Below are 15,706 nucleotides of genomic sequence, written 5' to 3'. Positions count from 1 at the left end.
TTGCGGCGGCAGGGAGGGGCTCGGAATAGTCCAGTGTACCCTTCCATAAAGTGCTTGAAACTGAAGATCTAGTTACTTAGAATAATAAGCACCTCGGCCTTCGTGTTCACCCCGCATTCCTAACCTTGGTACATTTTACATTAAATCCAACTTTTTGCCATCACTTTTGCTGGGGGTTCTACAACGGTCAGGATCAGGGTTTCTGACTAATCAGAGAGCGTAAATCCCCTAGAATCCTCAGCTCTGCCACTACTAGGAGTGCGGTGTGCTCGGCGGGAATTCGGAGTACCTATATTGCCACCCCTACGAATTTGGTGTTTCAGCCGAGGCGAACACTGCCAGTCTGCCTCGTTCTTGGCCGCGTTCGTGGCCTCACTGTCGGCCTCACATCTGCCTACAGCACTCCAAGAAAAGACAACGCAGAAAGATTGAGGCCAAAACTCCCGCTCCCACAGCTCTGCATATATCAGCAGCGACGACCCACCTTTCGCACAAAGCTAATCCCGCAGTAATATCAGTCTCAGGCATGGTCGAACACCATCCACCGCCGAAATGAATGTTCGCTGCATTCTTCTGCTGCCTCGCAGTAATGTCAGTCTCAGGCATGGTCGAACACCATCCACCGCCGAAATGATTGTTCGCTGCATTCTTCTGCTGTCTCGCAGTAATGTCAGTCTCAGGCATGGTCGAACACCATCCACTGCCGAAATGATTGTTCGCTGCATTCCTCTGCTGCTGTTCGGCCCACGGTGGCTGTCTTGGTTGAGAGTTTTCGGGTTCAGCCCCTCAAAATTTTGTGACACAACGTTTAATTATAATCCACTATGCAGAGTTTATCGCCAACCTTCGATCTTTGAAGTAATTTGGGACGACTTGTTGGGAGAGGATGGTTATCGTCATTATGATCCCTTTTTTGGGGGATCTTTCAATCTCTGGGACGACAAAAGACTGCATTGTACAATGCTGCAAACCTTACGCAGTAGGCTTTCGCTTCTAGGACGACTTCTACTGAGGTTGCTTTTAGCCTTGCCGGTCTTCCGACCTGCCACTTTCATCGCAATTTCGATTTATTTGATTGCTTCTGTCTGGGTAGATATCACGGGTTCCGTGGAGTGCGTATTCTTCTGCGGGTTCCTTCCCATATACGGCTGCTTATGGTACTGTCTCCTGTGCGCTCTACTCGCAGATCGGGACAGAAGTCTGCGGCTGCTCTGCTATCCTGACAGCTATCTTGACGAGTTATCAACTTTCTCTGAAAATAAGGAGTATCACGAACTTGTACTAGAAGCGAGAAGACTACTCAGCGACTTATCACCCGGGAGCTGCCTTTCAGAGCAGCTTCTTCTCTCACCGAAGAAATATCAAGCACTTCTTGAAGAAGCACATTACGAATTTCGAAGACAGCTTCTCCGTCTTGGATATGGTGACGACAAAATCGACAGCCTCTGCGAGGAACTCAACCGTATCCTGGCAGAAGCCCAAAGGATCTTGAGCTTAATGTGGATTCTGGAAGCACTTTTGAAACTTTTGACTCTGGTCATCATGGTGTGCATTTTTGAGTTTCCGAATAATCTACGGCCTCCGTCTACGACGATGCCGTGGATTATCGTTCCCGCTCTCTTTGTTTTGTGGGGTGTGTGCTGGATGTTCATCAACCATGATTTCTATTTTACTTTCGAGGATATTGATGCGGACGAATTAGAGAGTGAGTCCGTTTTCGTCTCTCCTTATTCAAATGATACTGATCTACTTCCAGATGCCGTTCTCTCCCTACAAAATGATCCGTTACTTGTTGAGAGAGTAGATAGTAAGTATTCAAGAGCTTGGAGAGAATGAGTACTAACATAGAACAGACAACTCAGAGCGCTTCGAGACCCTTCGAGATTTCGATGCCAGTGGCCACGATTCACTCGACAACCAGACATGTCCTCTTCCGTTAGAAGATTCTTTTGCTTTTGAGGACCATATGTTTGCTCTTCGAACCTTCCCAGAAATGGAACACTCATATTTGGCTCAGACCGCAACCTTTGAGTCGCCCTGGCAGTTAGCAGATGGCAACACCGCCATGCTTGCTCACGAGAACCACTCACAGGAACTGATGAATTTCACATCACCGGGGGTTGTGACAGGAGTAACACAGCAGAGAGTATATAGCCAACCTTTGTCTATCCAGTCTCCAAATGATATGTCACCCTCGACAACCGGTGGTGATGCTCTCTGTTCCCCAGCCTACAGAGACAGTGTCGCCGTGAACACAGTTCACCAGATGAATATTTCTCCACTGGCTGTCGTCAAAAACTTAAAAGAACCTCAGAAGGAAAGGTTTCACTGTGACTATGCGGGTTGCGGGGAGTTGACTTTCAAATATGAGAGCCAGTTGAAGTATGCAAAACACCCCCGTCAAAATACCATATGCTAACTTTATGCAGAAAACATGTCGATCGCCACAATCGCCCATTCAGCTGCGATGAATGCGACGAAGCCTTTGGCGCCAAGAAGGACCTCAGACGGCATCGAGATACCAAGCACGAAAAAGAGACAGAAGTCTTTTGCACAATCCCCGGCTGTAAACGCGGACAGATCGGGTTCTCTCGTCGCGACAACTTGCTCAAACATATCCACAATGTGCACGAGCAGAAAGGGGAGGAAAACAACCTTTCAAACTCGGCATTCCCGAAAAGCGGCGCTGAGAAGTTGCCCAAGACGGCGAAGAAACGGAAGCGCATGGATGACGATTTTGAGGAACTTAGTAGAGAGGAGCTCATTGAGTCGCTGTTGGAGGAGCAGAGCAAAAACAAACGGTTGCTACAGGAGATGGAGCAGCAGAAGGGGAGATCGGAGGAAGAACTTAGAGGACAGCGGGAACGATATGAGAAGAATGAGGATAGGCTGTGGCGAATGATCGAGGAGAAGCAGTGATGCGGATTGATTCGTATGGATTTTTGTTCGACTTATAAGTTAGCTGATCACTATCAGCCCGCATCCAGCTTCAATTTATTATAACAAGCAACGAGATGTTGCGGCCGGGGCTTCGCGCTCTGCATTACTGAGCAAAGATTATATAGAATCCTGCGTTCTCTGCTAAAACGCCCAATTTCTGGCGGAATACGGGCAGTCAGAATAATTATAACGTTACTTTATTCGCACAGGCTAGCCGAGGTCAGGCATCTACAGCAGGAACTTAATGAGGGCTTTCTCTTCAGACGGAGTAAGATACTGTTGGTCCTGATTTTTTGCTTCCTTTGAGCGTCGTCCGCGTGCACGATGATGGGGTGCAAGGGCAGGTATGATTTAGGCACGCCTTGTGCCAGTACTTGACTGGCTCTGTCCATATTATCCTATCGTCGCGATGGGGATGTAGAAGGAGACGAGAGACAGCGCTCCAGTGCCCAGGCACCCGCGTGCTGCCGCGCACCTATGGCAAGTTCGAGAAACCTGCTCTTACGCCACACGCGTGACATTGGCATTTTACGCCACACACATGACCAGGCTTGAGAATAGTGGCCGAGTAAAATATAGCGAGCCCGGGCTTGAATACGGTATATTGTAACTAGGCTAATGCACATTAGTAAGCACTAAATCCTGAAGCTAAAACATGTGGCGTTTATGCCCTCTCCTCGGACGGCGTAACTCCCGGACTGCATTATTTTCCTCTCTAAATGTCTTCGAAACTTGGAGCCATATTCTTTCTTCATGGAACCTTCCCCAAAGTGCTCCGAATTTTGAAGAGACTCAAATGGTCGCGATTAAGCAGGGGGGAACAGCCGAAGTGGCGATCAGTGGCGTGATTGCAACGATCGACAGCATGATCAACCACAGTCTTTTTCTTATTGCTAAGTGGTCTCCTTAAGGAGAAATGGTTAAAGAAAGTGACATATTAATAACAACTTCGTAAACTTACTAAGAAAAAATTTGTGATTCCAAAACTATAAATTTGTCTCGTGATACGGTGCGTCTCGGGACGCAGGGACAGACGTTAGAACATTCTACAGCAAAGGCTTCTATATCGAAAGCTCCGGCAAAGAAAGCCACAGGAGCAAGATTTCGTAATTATGAATTATTGGGGCATCTCAGCACCTTTCTCCAGCAGCAGCTTCACCACCGCCTCGTGACCATTCTCTGCAGCCCACGATAGCGGCGTCCGACCATACCTCCTATCCTTAGTGTCCAGCTTAGCGCCTTTCTCCAGCAGCAGCCTCACTACCGACTCGTGCCCATTCTCCGCAGCCCACGATAGCGGCGTCTGACTATACCTCCTATCCTTGGTGTCCAGCTCAGCGCCTTCCTCCAGCAGCAGCTTCACCACTGCCTCGTGACCATTCTCTGCAGCCCATGACAGCGGCGTCCCACCGTACTTCTCATCTTTAGTCTCCAGCTCCGCGCCTTTCTCCAGCAGCAGCTTCACCACTGCCTCGTGCCCATCCTCTGCAGCCCATGACAGCGGCGTCCGACCATACATCCTATCCTTGGTCTCCAGCTTAGCGCCTTTCTCTAGCAGTAGCCTCACCACCGACTCGTGCCCATTCCCTGTAGCCCACGATAGCGGCGTCCAACCACAATACCAAGATTTGGTCTCCAGCTCAGCGCCTTCCTCTAGCAGCAGCTTCACCACTGCCTCGTGCCCATTCTCTGCAGCCCATGATAGCGGCGTCCGATCATTATTCTTGTCTCTGGTCTCCAGCTCAGCGCCTTTCTCCAGCAGCAGCTTCACCACCACCTTGCGCCTTGGTACCCATGACGGCGTCCAACTACTATACCAAGATTTGGTCTCCAGCTCAGCGCCTTCCTCCAGCAGCAGCTTCACCACTGCCTCGTGCCCATCCTCTGCAGCCCATGACAGCGGCGTCCGACCATACCTTCTATCCTTGGTCTCCAGCTCAGCGCCTTCCTCCAGCAGCAGCTTCACCACTGCCTCGTGCCCATTCTCTGCAGCCAATGACAGCGGCGTCCGATAATAGCTGTCTTTGGAGTCTAGGTCATATCCACCTTCGAGTAAGACTACTATCACTTCTTCTAGTCCGAAGTATGCTGCAAGGTGTACCCCTGTCACTTGCTTCGGCACCGTTTGACTATTGCCAAAATAGATTCCCCAAGCTATCATCGCCTGGCTGCAGCCAGAGACCTTTGCTTCACTCTTAAGAAGATTTACGACCAACTGGTCGACCTCTGCTGAAGCTGCGTGAGCATGATGTCCCCAATTTCGCGCCGCATAGTCATAAAGTGGATTCCGCTGCAGCCGCTCTTCAAACTCGTCGTTTGTTCGACAAAACCCACTCTCGAAGATACTAAATGAGAGGTAAGTAACGCAAATCCTTGTAATATTAGTTTCAGCATCTGGGAACAAATCCTTCTGTGTTCGTTCGAAGTATTCTTGAGTTGTATAGTGGACCAACCGGATGATGCCGCTTTCTTCGTCGACTGTAACCAATCCGGCACATACAGAGACCATATCTTCAACTCGTGTGAAGTTCTCTTCGTCAAGTCCGCAGTTGCCAACTTCCACTGCCAGCGCATGCTGTAATTCCGACGTACTCAGCGGTCTTTTTGCGCAAGTGATCCATGACAGAACATTCTGTGCAAGCTGTTGAGATCCTGGTTTCTGCTCATTGATTCTCTTCATTGCCTCCTCGTATGCTTGAGCTAGTGCTTCGAGTTGCTTATTTTCACTTGACCCTTGGCCTTGCTTCTTGAACAGTTTCAGTGTATTTCTGATTGCCTTTAGTGTATACTTATCAGTAAGTGAAGCGAGATAGATCTGTGCCAAGAGAAACCTGCGGGAAAGTCAGTGGGGATGCTTCTCTTGAATATCAACTGAGGACATACATCCCACCGACGGCGTATGATATTTCATTCTTAATCTCTCTTTGCAACTCCTGGTTATCCTGGACAAAACCTTGGAGTTGCTCCATATGACCTTCCAAATATCTCTGCACATCTTCACTTCTTGCACGAATCTCTAATAATGTGCTCCCTTTGAACTTATCAATAATCTCAGGAATGGACCTTGAAGTCGCAAAGATATTTGCTCCGTACTTTGCCTGGAGATTAAAGATATCTGATAGAAATCTCGTTCGGGAGCCCTCGGATACTTGACATTCATCAAGTGCGTCAATAATAATAAAGACTCTCGAATACATTACAGCCACAGAATAAAGAGCTCTTGAGACTTCGCCCAATGACGGCCGTGTCTGTTTCTTTATGTGTCGATCATAGAGGTCTTTTATACTCCTTGGCAAAGAAGACTGGCTCTGAGCTAGTTGTTTTAGTAGACTCGCTAGCAAGTCGTCGATCTTTTGATTATCTTTTTGCCGGAAGTTATAGTAGATATATGCAATGTTTATGGTTGGGTTGTTCTGAAATCTTGTAATGAGGTCGTCCACCACGATCGATGTGAGAATTGTCTTCCCTGCCCCAGGAATGCCTGGGCAGAACAACGTCTGCTTGCTTGTCTTTAGCCAAGCTTGGTACTCATCCGAGTCCAGAAGCCATTGGCCAGTTCCGGGTTATCGCTTCCTAAGGTAGTCGCTCTGCTGAGGGCCATAGTCAACTGGCGTCAGCCAGTTAAGGATCTCAATATCTTTATCCTTATCCAACTTGTGCCTTATCGTTTCAACATCTGCCTCAATTCTAGATGTACTGTGAAAAACTAATATAATATTAGAAGAACTCTAACCACTCGCTAGAGGCTAGAGAATAACTAACTACTCGAAAGAATCCTCTTCTCAGCTTCGACCTTATTAGGAAGAATCTCCCCGAGAAGGTCCTTCGCATATGCCGCCGCCGCCATTGCTGCGTAGCCTTGCCACTCCTTATTCTTGTGCGAGTCTGAGTAGTCACATATACCCCGAATAACTAGGCACGGAAAGTGGTTCATTAGCCCTGCCGCTTCCATTTCGAAACACAGAACGTCCTTTTCAGCTGCAAGTTGATCTCGAACCAGAGCATCCTTCATCAACTGGTTTGCAGATGCAATCAGGCCGTAGTGGATTTTCGGGACATCTTGGCCCCGTACGGATCGCTCCATCACCTTTGATGGACCATCTCCACAGATCATCGCACAGGCTCTTTTGTCGTTCCGGAGGTGGATGATTTTCGAGAGATATAACCTATCGCTACTCGGGGCTGGCCGCTTATAGTTCTTCTTCAGCCATGATTTCTTCGCGAGAACGCTTTTAATAGCCGCTTCAAGCTGATGCCCGTCATTCCCGGCGAGCTCATACCTCGCCTTGAGTCCGTTCACCGCACTCCGTAGGATGGTAGGAGGTTGATCCAAGAACTTCGTATGTTCGAAGGTTTGGCCCTGTATCGTCTTGCCAAAGTCGTACTGGAACACGCCGCCATTCCCATCGCGAGGAGCGCTGACCACGATGTCACCCAGACGGATATCATGCAGAGTTGGTACACCGCCTCCGATACCGACCATTAAACCAATTCTAATATTAGGAAAGCTGTGTAGCATGTCCCTTGCCACCCCTTCTGCAGACGCTGTACCGTACTCGCCGTCGGGCAAGACGGCAATAATGACATTGTGTTTCCCAATCTTGCCGAGTGTATAATGGTTGTTATCATGGCGATGCACATGTTCCGGTTGGCCGTGCGTTTCGTCGAGAAAAGCTTGCGCGGCAACATACTCCGTACTTATAGCACAGATCCAGCCGATGGTATAGTCATCATTCACCCTCGGCTCAAGAGTGTCAGCCGCTGTTGCTTGCACATGATCGACAGCAAATGCTGCTGACCTAGATCCTTCTGGGGCTGTAACCTCCGAGCTGGAGGACTGCTTAACCCTGTCCCGCTCGACCTCGGTATGTTCAAGGTTTTGATGTCCTTTTGGCAGGTTTGAGGTGTGCGATGATCTTTCGGGGACGGCTGGCTGGCTGGCAGGCGGTGCTGGATTGGGTGAATCCGTAGGAGGAATCGCGGTCGACGTTTCAGTTCCCTGAGTAGGGAGCTCTGGTTCTGCTGGAGTTTGTGAGCTTTGAGAAGAATGGAACTTCTCCGGCGTCCAAAGAAGCCTCGACAGACCTGAAGGCGGGGGGGTGCCATCCTGTCCCCTCCTCGGCTCTCTAGAGCCCTTCGTGACACGACCTCCGCGGACGTTTTTCCATTGCCTCTTGATAAATGATATCGGAGACATGGCTTCCACGAGCACATTTAGCGGGAAGGATGGCCAAATTCGCAACGAGGATGACGGGCAAGGTGAAGTTGATGCCTGACTTTCTGGCTTGATTTGCCCACCAATAGAAATTCCAGGCTGTGGTGGAAGCGACATGTTGCCATCCCTGTTTTCTCCGTGATCTTGCACAAACAGGAGATACAGTAGCTTGGGCTCAAGAGCGAGGCAAAAGTTCCAGCAGCTGCGCAAGAAGGAGAAGCCAGTTTCGCTAGCGACTGTAGTCAGAAAGTATTCCCTTCCAAAATCGATGTAGGGACCTGGCACTGTAGAGTACATGGGATGACAAACACAGCGGTGTCAGCGCCAAAAATGGCTGATGTGGTCTGTGCTCAGAATTTTTTAGGCGAAAGGGGACGAAGCCGATTTTGCAAGTGACTGATGCTACCGCGGAGTTTAGCATCCTTGGCTGCCGGGCGTGTGGCTGCGACTTTGTGGCTACGCGCCTTGCCGAAAATTCCCCGTTTCCCGACATCCTCCGATCAGAAGCAAAAGTGGCCCTGTGCGCAGCTAACAAATGCTTCTGAAGCGACGCACTTTCGGCTTTTCAACTTCCGGCTTTCACTTCCGCTGTTTCTTTTCTCCCAAATTGTTTTACGCTCTACCTTGAACGAACTCGACTTTCAGCCATAGCCTCCCGCTCCTCTTGCAAGATCGCTTATGAATTCGAAGATGACCTTATTAAGAGTCCGCAAGGGTCGAGAGACTGCCGAGTGGAGCCAGGTATCAGCACGCAAGGCGACGATGACTTTGTAAGGACAGTATCAGCAGCAGCTCAGATAACAACAGCGTGGCACGATAGTAATAGCGATAAGAGGCAACACACAAGATATAGAACAAAGGGCACAACGATGGCAAGAGCAATAGCAGGCAGAGGTTAGTATAACCAATTTGTATCTATCAAAACCCAACGAAGATTAACATTAACTCTAGTATAAGATATAGCAACAAGTCTCGAAGCCAGCCCGAGCTTGCCTCCACCGAGGATCAGTCTATCGACTCCATCAAAATATCGTGCGGCTGTCCCCTCTCCGCTAAAACATCTGCGCCACTGGAGCTCTCCATAGTTCGGGCACAATCTGTGCTGGCGCAACTATGCTACTCGGCTCAGGCGCATCTTGCGCGGGGTTCTTGCGTTTCCGAGTACGTCTCGGCGTGTCTATGGTACCTTCATCTGCCTCTGGCGTCCTACTCTTGCGCTTCCGGCCACGTCGCGCCGTGCCTGCGGTGCCTTCCTCTGCCTCGGGCGGGTCAGGCGGACTGCTCTTGGGCTTCCGACCGCGTCTTCTCTTACCCTTGGCTTCTTGGGCAGACTCTTTTTCGACACGCTTCGCTCGTGCTTCCACAAGGTCCTTATAGCTCATTACCTTCCCCTCCCTTGTCCCCTTCGCTAGCACTAATAGCCTCGTCGATCGTCGCACCTTGGCTTCGTTATTGATCGTGGTTAGGAACTGAATCTGGTTATCCTTGAGGATGACCTGGGTAGAGGATGTTTGGTAAGCTTTGACAAATTTCTATAAGTGCCTCTCGAGGTTCTGTTTACTCGTCTCGTCGAGCGCATGAGCATCCTGGTGGATGATGCGGTTTTGTAGCGACATGAGCGCCTCTGCTGACACTGGTGTCACAGGTGTCTCAGGTATTGGCAGCTCTACATCTTGCCGACAAGACCCTACCGTCATCTTATCGGCTCTCGGAACAGCGGGAGCGGGCTCAGCCGGGGGCATTGGCATACTTCTAAGCACTCTGTCCGGATTGAAGGGGAACAGGCCGCTTGCAGCGAAGCCGGCCTTGATATTCTTCGGCGTAAACGCGGTCACCCTTGCCGGGCTAAAGAGGGAGATGAAATGCTGCTTGCCGATTGTATTCACCCCTCCTCGCTCTAGTCGATCAACCTGGGCACGATACGCCTCCTTGAGTGGGGCGAACACTGCTACGTCACAAGGCTGGAGCTTGTGGGAAGTATGAGAGGGGAGACGATACAGAAGAATATTATTCTCGAAGCAGAACTCTAGGATCTCGAGGGACTCATGCGTCCCGAAGCCGTCGCAGATCAGTATTCGAGGTCTCTTGTTAGCTCGTTTTTTGGTCTCGGGATCAAATATACGCTTGAGCCACTTTAAGCTGATCTTGGAGTCGATATAGCCCGAATCAGAGCAGGTATAGTACTATCCAGGGGTAGGGAATGTGGTCCAGTTACTTCGATAAGTGCTGGCTGGCCAGATAATCATCGGGTTTAGATACCTACTATTAGCACTAATATATTCAATCGCAATTACTATGGTGCGCTTGACTCGCACACCTCTATGCTTCCGCTTGTCATCCTTATCTACGAGGACTTTGACCGAGCCTGGCATAGAGAGCATGACTCCGGTCTCGTCTATATTATAAACATTCTTGGCCAGGACGGCCGGCTCCTGTAATACTTCTCCGATTACCTCAAACCAGCGTGTGACTTTCTTATAGATATTCTTATTGTGGCGGTTCCAGTCTATAGCCCCGAGTCTTCTCGCCGTGAGGATTGGGTGGCGCCTTTCCAAAGCCTTTGTCCAGTTCTTGCCGGGTGCCTTTAGCGGTCTTTCTGCCGCGGGTCGCTGGCGGGTAACGCTGAAGGCGATCGATGGGATAAACTTCATCCGTATTGGCTACCCAAGGTTGGACATTTGCACTAAGAACTTAACAACGACATCTTCTTCGTACGGCTTAAGGTACCATTGGTCCTGGTCCTTCGCTTCTTTCGAGCGGCGTCCGCAGTACGATGATGGAGGATAGAGCGAGGGACATCGCTATGATCTGCCAGGGCACGATATGATGTCGGCATGCCAGGAGGCACGCCTTGCACTAGTACCTGACTGGCCCTGTCCATCTTGTCCTACCGTCGTGATAGTGGCGTGGCGGGAGACGGTCGACGACGAGACGACGGGCAGGTGGCAGCACGCTGGTGCCTGGGCGCTGGGGCGCCGCCCCGCCGATGGAAAGTTCGAGAAACCTGCTCTGGACGCCACACACATGATCTGGCCTGAGGATTAGGGCTAAAGGAAATATAGCGAGACTGGGCGTGAATATAGTGTATTGCGCCGTAGGCGAGTGTACATTACTAAGCACTAAACACTGAAGCTAAAACATGTGGCGATCTTACCCTCGAACGGCGTAACTCCCGGAATGTACTCTTTTCTCTACTGAGCATCTTTAAAACTTGAAGCCATATTCTTCCTTTATAGGACCTCTCTTCAAGTGCTCCGAATTTTGAAGAGACTCTAGTAGTTATAATTGAGTAGGGGGGACTAGCCGAAGCGTTAATTAGTGGCAGGATTAAAACGATTAATAGTATAATTAACTATAGTCCTTTCTTTATAACTAAGTGAATTCTATAGGGAGAAATAGCTAAAGAAAATAACATGTTAATAATAACTTTATAGATTTATAAAGAAATTTTTTATAATTTTAAAACTATAGATTCGTCTCGCTACGGGGGGCGTCTCGGCATGCAGGGACAGATATTATTAGTACTAAGTCTAAAATGCTCTAGTATAATTACGCATAAAACCAATTAAATTGCAAAATAACAGACCCGAACAAATACAGAAGGAAAGGCAAATTAATAAAAAGAGGCTAGTAAGCAAGTGCTAGGGGCTATATACCGAGTAAGGAAAGCTCCCAGACCTAAAAAGCAGAACTAATTAAAGGGAAGGAATAACGGCTATAAACTGAGCGTATCTTGAATAGTTTTGAATATAGCTATTAACTTTATTAGCTCTACAGGATCTGTACCTAGCTTTATATTATACTTCTCTTTATACCAAGTAGTAAAAGAAAGAAAGCTAGTCGGATCAAATCCGCCTTATCCTTTTACCTTAGCTAAAAGCTGCCCTTTAACCTTAATTACCGGTTGCGCTTTGGCCTTAATTACTTGCGAGACTAATACTCTAATAAATAGGAAGGTCCTGTCTTTAGTTATAGGTACTATGGCCTTTTTCCTATAGATACGAGTATGCTTATCCTCTACTCAATCTCGGCTTTCTGGTTCTTTCTTAATACTATAGGCTATATAGAACTGGGCCCTCTTATTCTTTTCTCGTTCTATATATTTCCGAAGCAAGTTATCTATAGCCCTTTTACTTTCTACCTAATCTTAAAGATCTATATACTATATCTAGATAGGATTTCCTTCTTTCCGCTTATATAAGGCATAGATTATAGGTTCTTTTAGGGACTCCGGTCCGCAGGATTTAGCTATGGTATAGAGAATCTTAATAAACTTATCTTTCTTAGTCCTTCCGCTAACCTCTATTATATGAGTATAGTTCAGATATATATTAACTATATTTCTAGTAAAGTCTTTACGGGAAAGGACCTTAATATAAGGGCAGGCTTACGGTCTAATTGCAATAAAGAGTTACCCGCTATATACCTGGCCTTTTTTATTACTCTTTCTGAAATACTTGAACTTATATCCTATAATTATCTCTCTATTTTTGGTAAAGCCCGGTTTTCTTATATTTAGTTTATTTAATTTATAAGGGTCCGTACTAATATTAGTTCTACCTATGCCATTATTTGTAATACTACTAGCTATAATACTAGCGGGAGCAGTACCAGGAGCAGTGCCAAGAGAAGTAGTACTTATAGGACTAGTGCTATTATTTCTAGATAGCAGGGGCTTTAGTACTTTAGGTAGTAGCTTTAATATCCAAGTACTGGGATAAGAGCTCGCCTCGACTAGCTCGGCAAGTTCCTATACTTTACTAAGAAACTATTCTTTTGCTCTTGTATTAGTAGGATCTTTTTCAAACTTTATAGCCTGGAAATAGGCCTTAATTATAATATCCTTAATTCTCTTTATATTAATTAAGTTAACTATATTCTCTTTATCGGGATAGCTCTACTACTAGCTTACTATAGTATTATTTGCCTCTAGAATTTCTATATAGAGCTTATTATTATTATTATTACTTAAGATCTTTTCTATAGTAAGTATAATACGTATATAGACTTCTTAAATAAAGGCTATAGCCTCTTTATCTTCTATTTCCTTGTCTTCCTTCTTATCCTAGATTAATTTTAGCTTATAATTTATTACTTCTATCTAGCCTCTAGTAATTCCTAATGCCTTAATTATAGCCTATAGTTCTGGCACTTTTAGTTAGTAAACGGCTAGTTATAGAGATATTGACTTACTTTACTAAACTATCTTATTCCGAGTAACCTATAGAGCCTTTGCTATATAGATCTGCTTAATCTTCTCGAGCTAATTAATGCCGGGAATATTCTTTATATTAAGGATTTACTTAATCTTTTCTATAAATATTACTTTTTTATATTATACTTTTCCAGGTAATATTAAAGTATGGCTGGGATTTATCTAATCGGGAATTAGTTTGAGCTATTAGTTTATTTTATCTATCTACTCTTTACTAATCCCCGTTACTATATATGCTATTATTAGTACTAATATATAAATTAAATAAAGCAGTCTATATTATTTAAGGAGGTTTACTTACCTGACTAATTGCCTTTATTTTTAGTAGCTATTAGGGCCTTTACCAGGTAGATCTTCTTGATCTCCTCTACCTAATTAAGACGACGGTTAACTTTAATACCGAGGACTTTTTCAAGCTCTAAAACTTCTATACTCTAATATAGTTAATCGGCAGTAATCCGCTCGGCCTCCGGGCCAGGGGTAGGCTCTGGGGTCGCGAGGCTATTAGATTAAATGGTCCCTCTATCCTTGCCCATCTGAGTGGCCGCGGTATTATTGGTCCTATTAGGCGCGATGTCCGCCATAGTCACGTTTTGAGCAGTTTCTTGGTAGTAAGGTTGAGATAATAATGCTCAGAAGTCAATCTTGCTTTGCTGGTTCTTTTATCAAAGAAGATTTACAGAAAGATTGAGAGTCTTATATCTCTATTCATTTGAGCACTCTTCAATTACTATTTTAGATCTATAGATGCAAATCCGTATATATTAGGGAGCACAGCTATTTCTGGAAAGTCTTGAAGACTGTGGCCATGAAACTTGATAGCCGTCAGCTCAGGTTACAAGGAACCAGTCAGCTATAGCTCAAAGATGACTGCTATAACACTGTTTGGAATGGTCAAGGGCTGACATGTGTCAGCTGCTTGAAAGCTGTCAGCTTAATCTTAGCAGCTCCGATCAAAGATGTTTGAAGCTCAATCCTGACTCTAGATATGCCTGGTCATCAAGCGACAAACAGCAGAGCGAGAGTATGACGCTCTTGCTCAACCGTGACAGTATCAAAGGGCTTTGCAACACTGCAAAACCTCTGCTCCGTGAATATCGCACATGAAAACTGGGCTACTGCCTATTTAGGTCGTAGAAATGACATTCCCATTTTGCTATCCTTTGGGTGCACAGCTACTGGCCTCGACTAGACAACATGATAAGGAAGATTGCCACCATGAGCAATCCTGATTCCTGGAGAGAAACCTTTTCCACACCTCTTCCCTCCCTTTTCTTATGTCACGACCGCCAAACCTCCTCTATTGCCATCGCCGTCTCCACTTCGCAATCCGAGCAAGGTGCCTTGCACGCACTTAAAAATTCGTATAGGTAACTATCTCTGGTGGAATATACGATAGCGCAATCCATTCCGAGGACTGAATTATTCGAAAATCAAGATGAAATTTGCTCCTTAGCTCCACCAAAGGGAACAGCATTGTCGTTGTCGGGGTATGTAGCAAGCCATTTAGTTCAATAGGTCCTTCCAAAAACTCGATACGAAGGCAGTATGGAGTAAAATTGGAGATATCGATCTCTGCCACGAACACCCCCTCACAGCCTGCCTTGCGGTGGAATGACGCCCGCATTTGAGTATCCTCTAGGACATATATATTAGCAGCCGTCTTGTACAGCATACTCGTGCAAACTTAGGCCTACTTAGGTTATCAAAGAAGGATATAAACGGGCTTGGCTCGAGTGATCTATCTTTCCAATCTAGATGCTTCGTCACCTTTCTTGGATTGAACCAATGGCTATAGTCCATCCAGTATGTACCCTTCGCTCTAAAGCCTTCGTGATTAGCGTGGTGAGTAAAGGACGTTGAATGTTGAACCCGGTATAGTTTCGGTAGTATCAGCGTCATGATAATTATGCGTAGAAGGCAGCGATACAAAGTTTCAATAGAGGAGCTGAAGAAGGATTAGAAGGACGTATGCGCAGGCCATCCCGATGGTGGTGTGCCGAGCTGAATATATGGTCCGGTGACCTACCCCACCACGCCCACCCGACCTGCTTACTAACTACCTCACTGAGACAATACACGACATCATTTGTAGCTTTGCGCATCATTGAGATTTGGTACAGGGATATAATTTAGCTAGCTAATGAAGGCACAAATAGCCAACGTTGGGGGAAAATCTTTACCACTTGAAATTGTGGCGGCATTTCCCTTTGAGTATTGCGATCCATAACCTAAACCGTCGTTGAATCTGTGAGGGCGAGAGTTGAGGTTAGGGTTACCGACTGCAGAACGATCGATCGCACTCGTCAAACTGCCCACCCTTAGTAATCATTTGT

At 46.7% G+C, this 15,706-nt stretch overlaps 6 protein-coding genes across 6 annotated transcripts; 1 reads left to right on the top strand and 5 right to left on the bottom strand.

Annotated features, from left to right (window-relative positions):
- Positions 1-322: 322 nt before the first annotated feature.
- Positions 323-3,113, top strand: K444DRAFT_659472 (uncharacterized protein). Its single transcript, XM_024886355.1, has 4 exons — positions 323-1,705; positions 1,757-1,807; positions 1,854-2,382; positions 2,430-3,113. The coding sequence occupies exons 1-4, from the start codon at positions 553-555 to the stop codon at positions 2,917-2,919; spliced, it is 2,223 nt and encodes a 740-aa protein (XP_024743211.1). The 5' UTR covers positions 323-552; the 3' UTR covers positions 2,920-3,113.
- Positions 3,114-3,904: 791 nt separating this feature from the next.
- K444DRAFT_702104 (uncharacterized protein) lies at positions 3,905-6,623 on the bottom strand. The gene is made up of 4 exons (XM_024888045.1): positions 5,824-6,623; positions 5,394-5,771; positions 4,690-5,285; positions 3,905-4,261 (listed from the first exon to the last, which is right to left on the bottom strand). The coding sequence occupies exons 1-4, from the start codon at positions 6,135-6,137 to the stop codon at positions 4,257-4,259; spliced, it is 1,293 nt and encodes a 430-aa protein (XP_024743210.1). The 5' UTR covers positions 6,138-6,623; the 3' UTR covers positions 3,905-4,256.
- Positions 6,624-6,697: 74 nt separating this feature from the next.
- On the bottom strand, positions 6,698-8,137 carry K444DRAFT_518147 (purine and uridine phosphorylase; the record flags this gene model as incomplete). Its single annotated transcript, XM_024873841.1, has 1 exon — positions 6,698-8,137. One exon carries the CDS (start codon positions 8,135-8,137, stop codon positions 6,698-6,700), a length of 1,440 nt encoding a protein of 479 aa, XP_024743209.1.
- A 1,505-nt stretch (positions 8,138-9,642) lies between these two features.
- K444DRAFT_702078 (DDE-domain-containing protein) lies at positions 9,643-10,326 on the bottom strand (the record flags this gene model as incomplete). Its single annotated transcript, XM_024888044.1, has 1 exon — positions 9,643-10,326. A coding segment is annotated over one exon (639 nt), but the record flags the coding sequence as incomplete, so codon positions are not given.
- Positions 10,198-11,036, bottom strand: K444DRAFT_702061 (uncharacterized protein). The gene has a single exon (XM_024888043.1). It carries the CDS (start codon positions 10,804-10,806, stop codon positions 10,339-10,341), a length of 468 nt encoding a protein of 155 aa, XP_024743207.1. The 5' UTR covers positions 10,807-11,036; the 3' UTR covers positions 10,198-10,338.
- Positions 11,037-14,484: 3,448 nt separating this feature from the next.
- K444DRAFT_607727 (uncharacterized protein) lies at positions 14,485-15,324 on the bottom strand. The gene is made up of 2 exons (XM_024879227.1): positions 15,068-15,324; positions 14,485-15,008 (listed from the first exon to the last, which is right to left on the bottom strand). The coding sequence occupies exons 1-2, from the start codon at positions 15,270-15,272 to the stop codon at positions 14,725-14,727; spliced, it is 489 nt and encodes a 162-aa protein (XP_024743206.1). The 5' UTR covers positions 15,273-15,324; the 3' UTR covers positions 14,485-14,724.
- Between the last annotated feature and the right edge of the window lie 382 nt (positions 15,325-15,706).

Source organism: Hyaloscypha bicolor (genome assembly GCF_002865645.1).
Source record: "Hyaloscypha bicolor E unplaced genomic scaffold K444scaffold_15, whole genome shotgun sequence".
Lineage (NCBI taxonomy): Eukaryota > Fungi > Ascomycota > Leotiomycetes > Helotiales > Hyaloscyphaceae > Hyaloscypha > Hyaloscypha bicolor.
The sequence above is the reverse complement of the archived record's forward strand: the minus strand, read 5'-3'. Positions and strand labels throughout refer to the sequence as shown.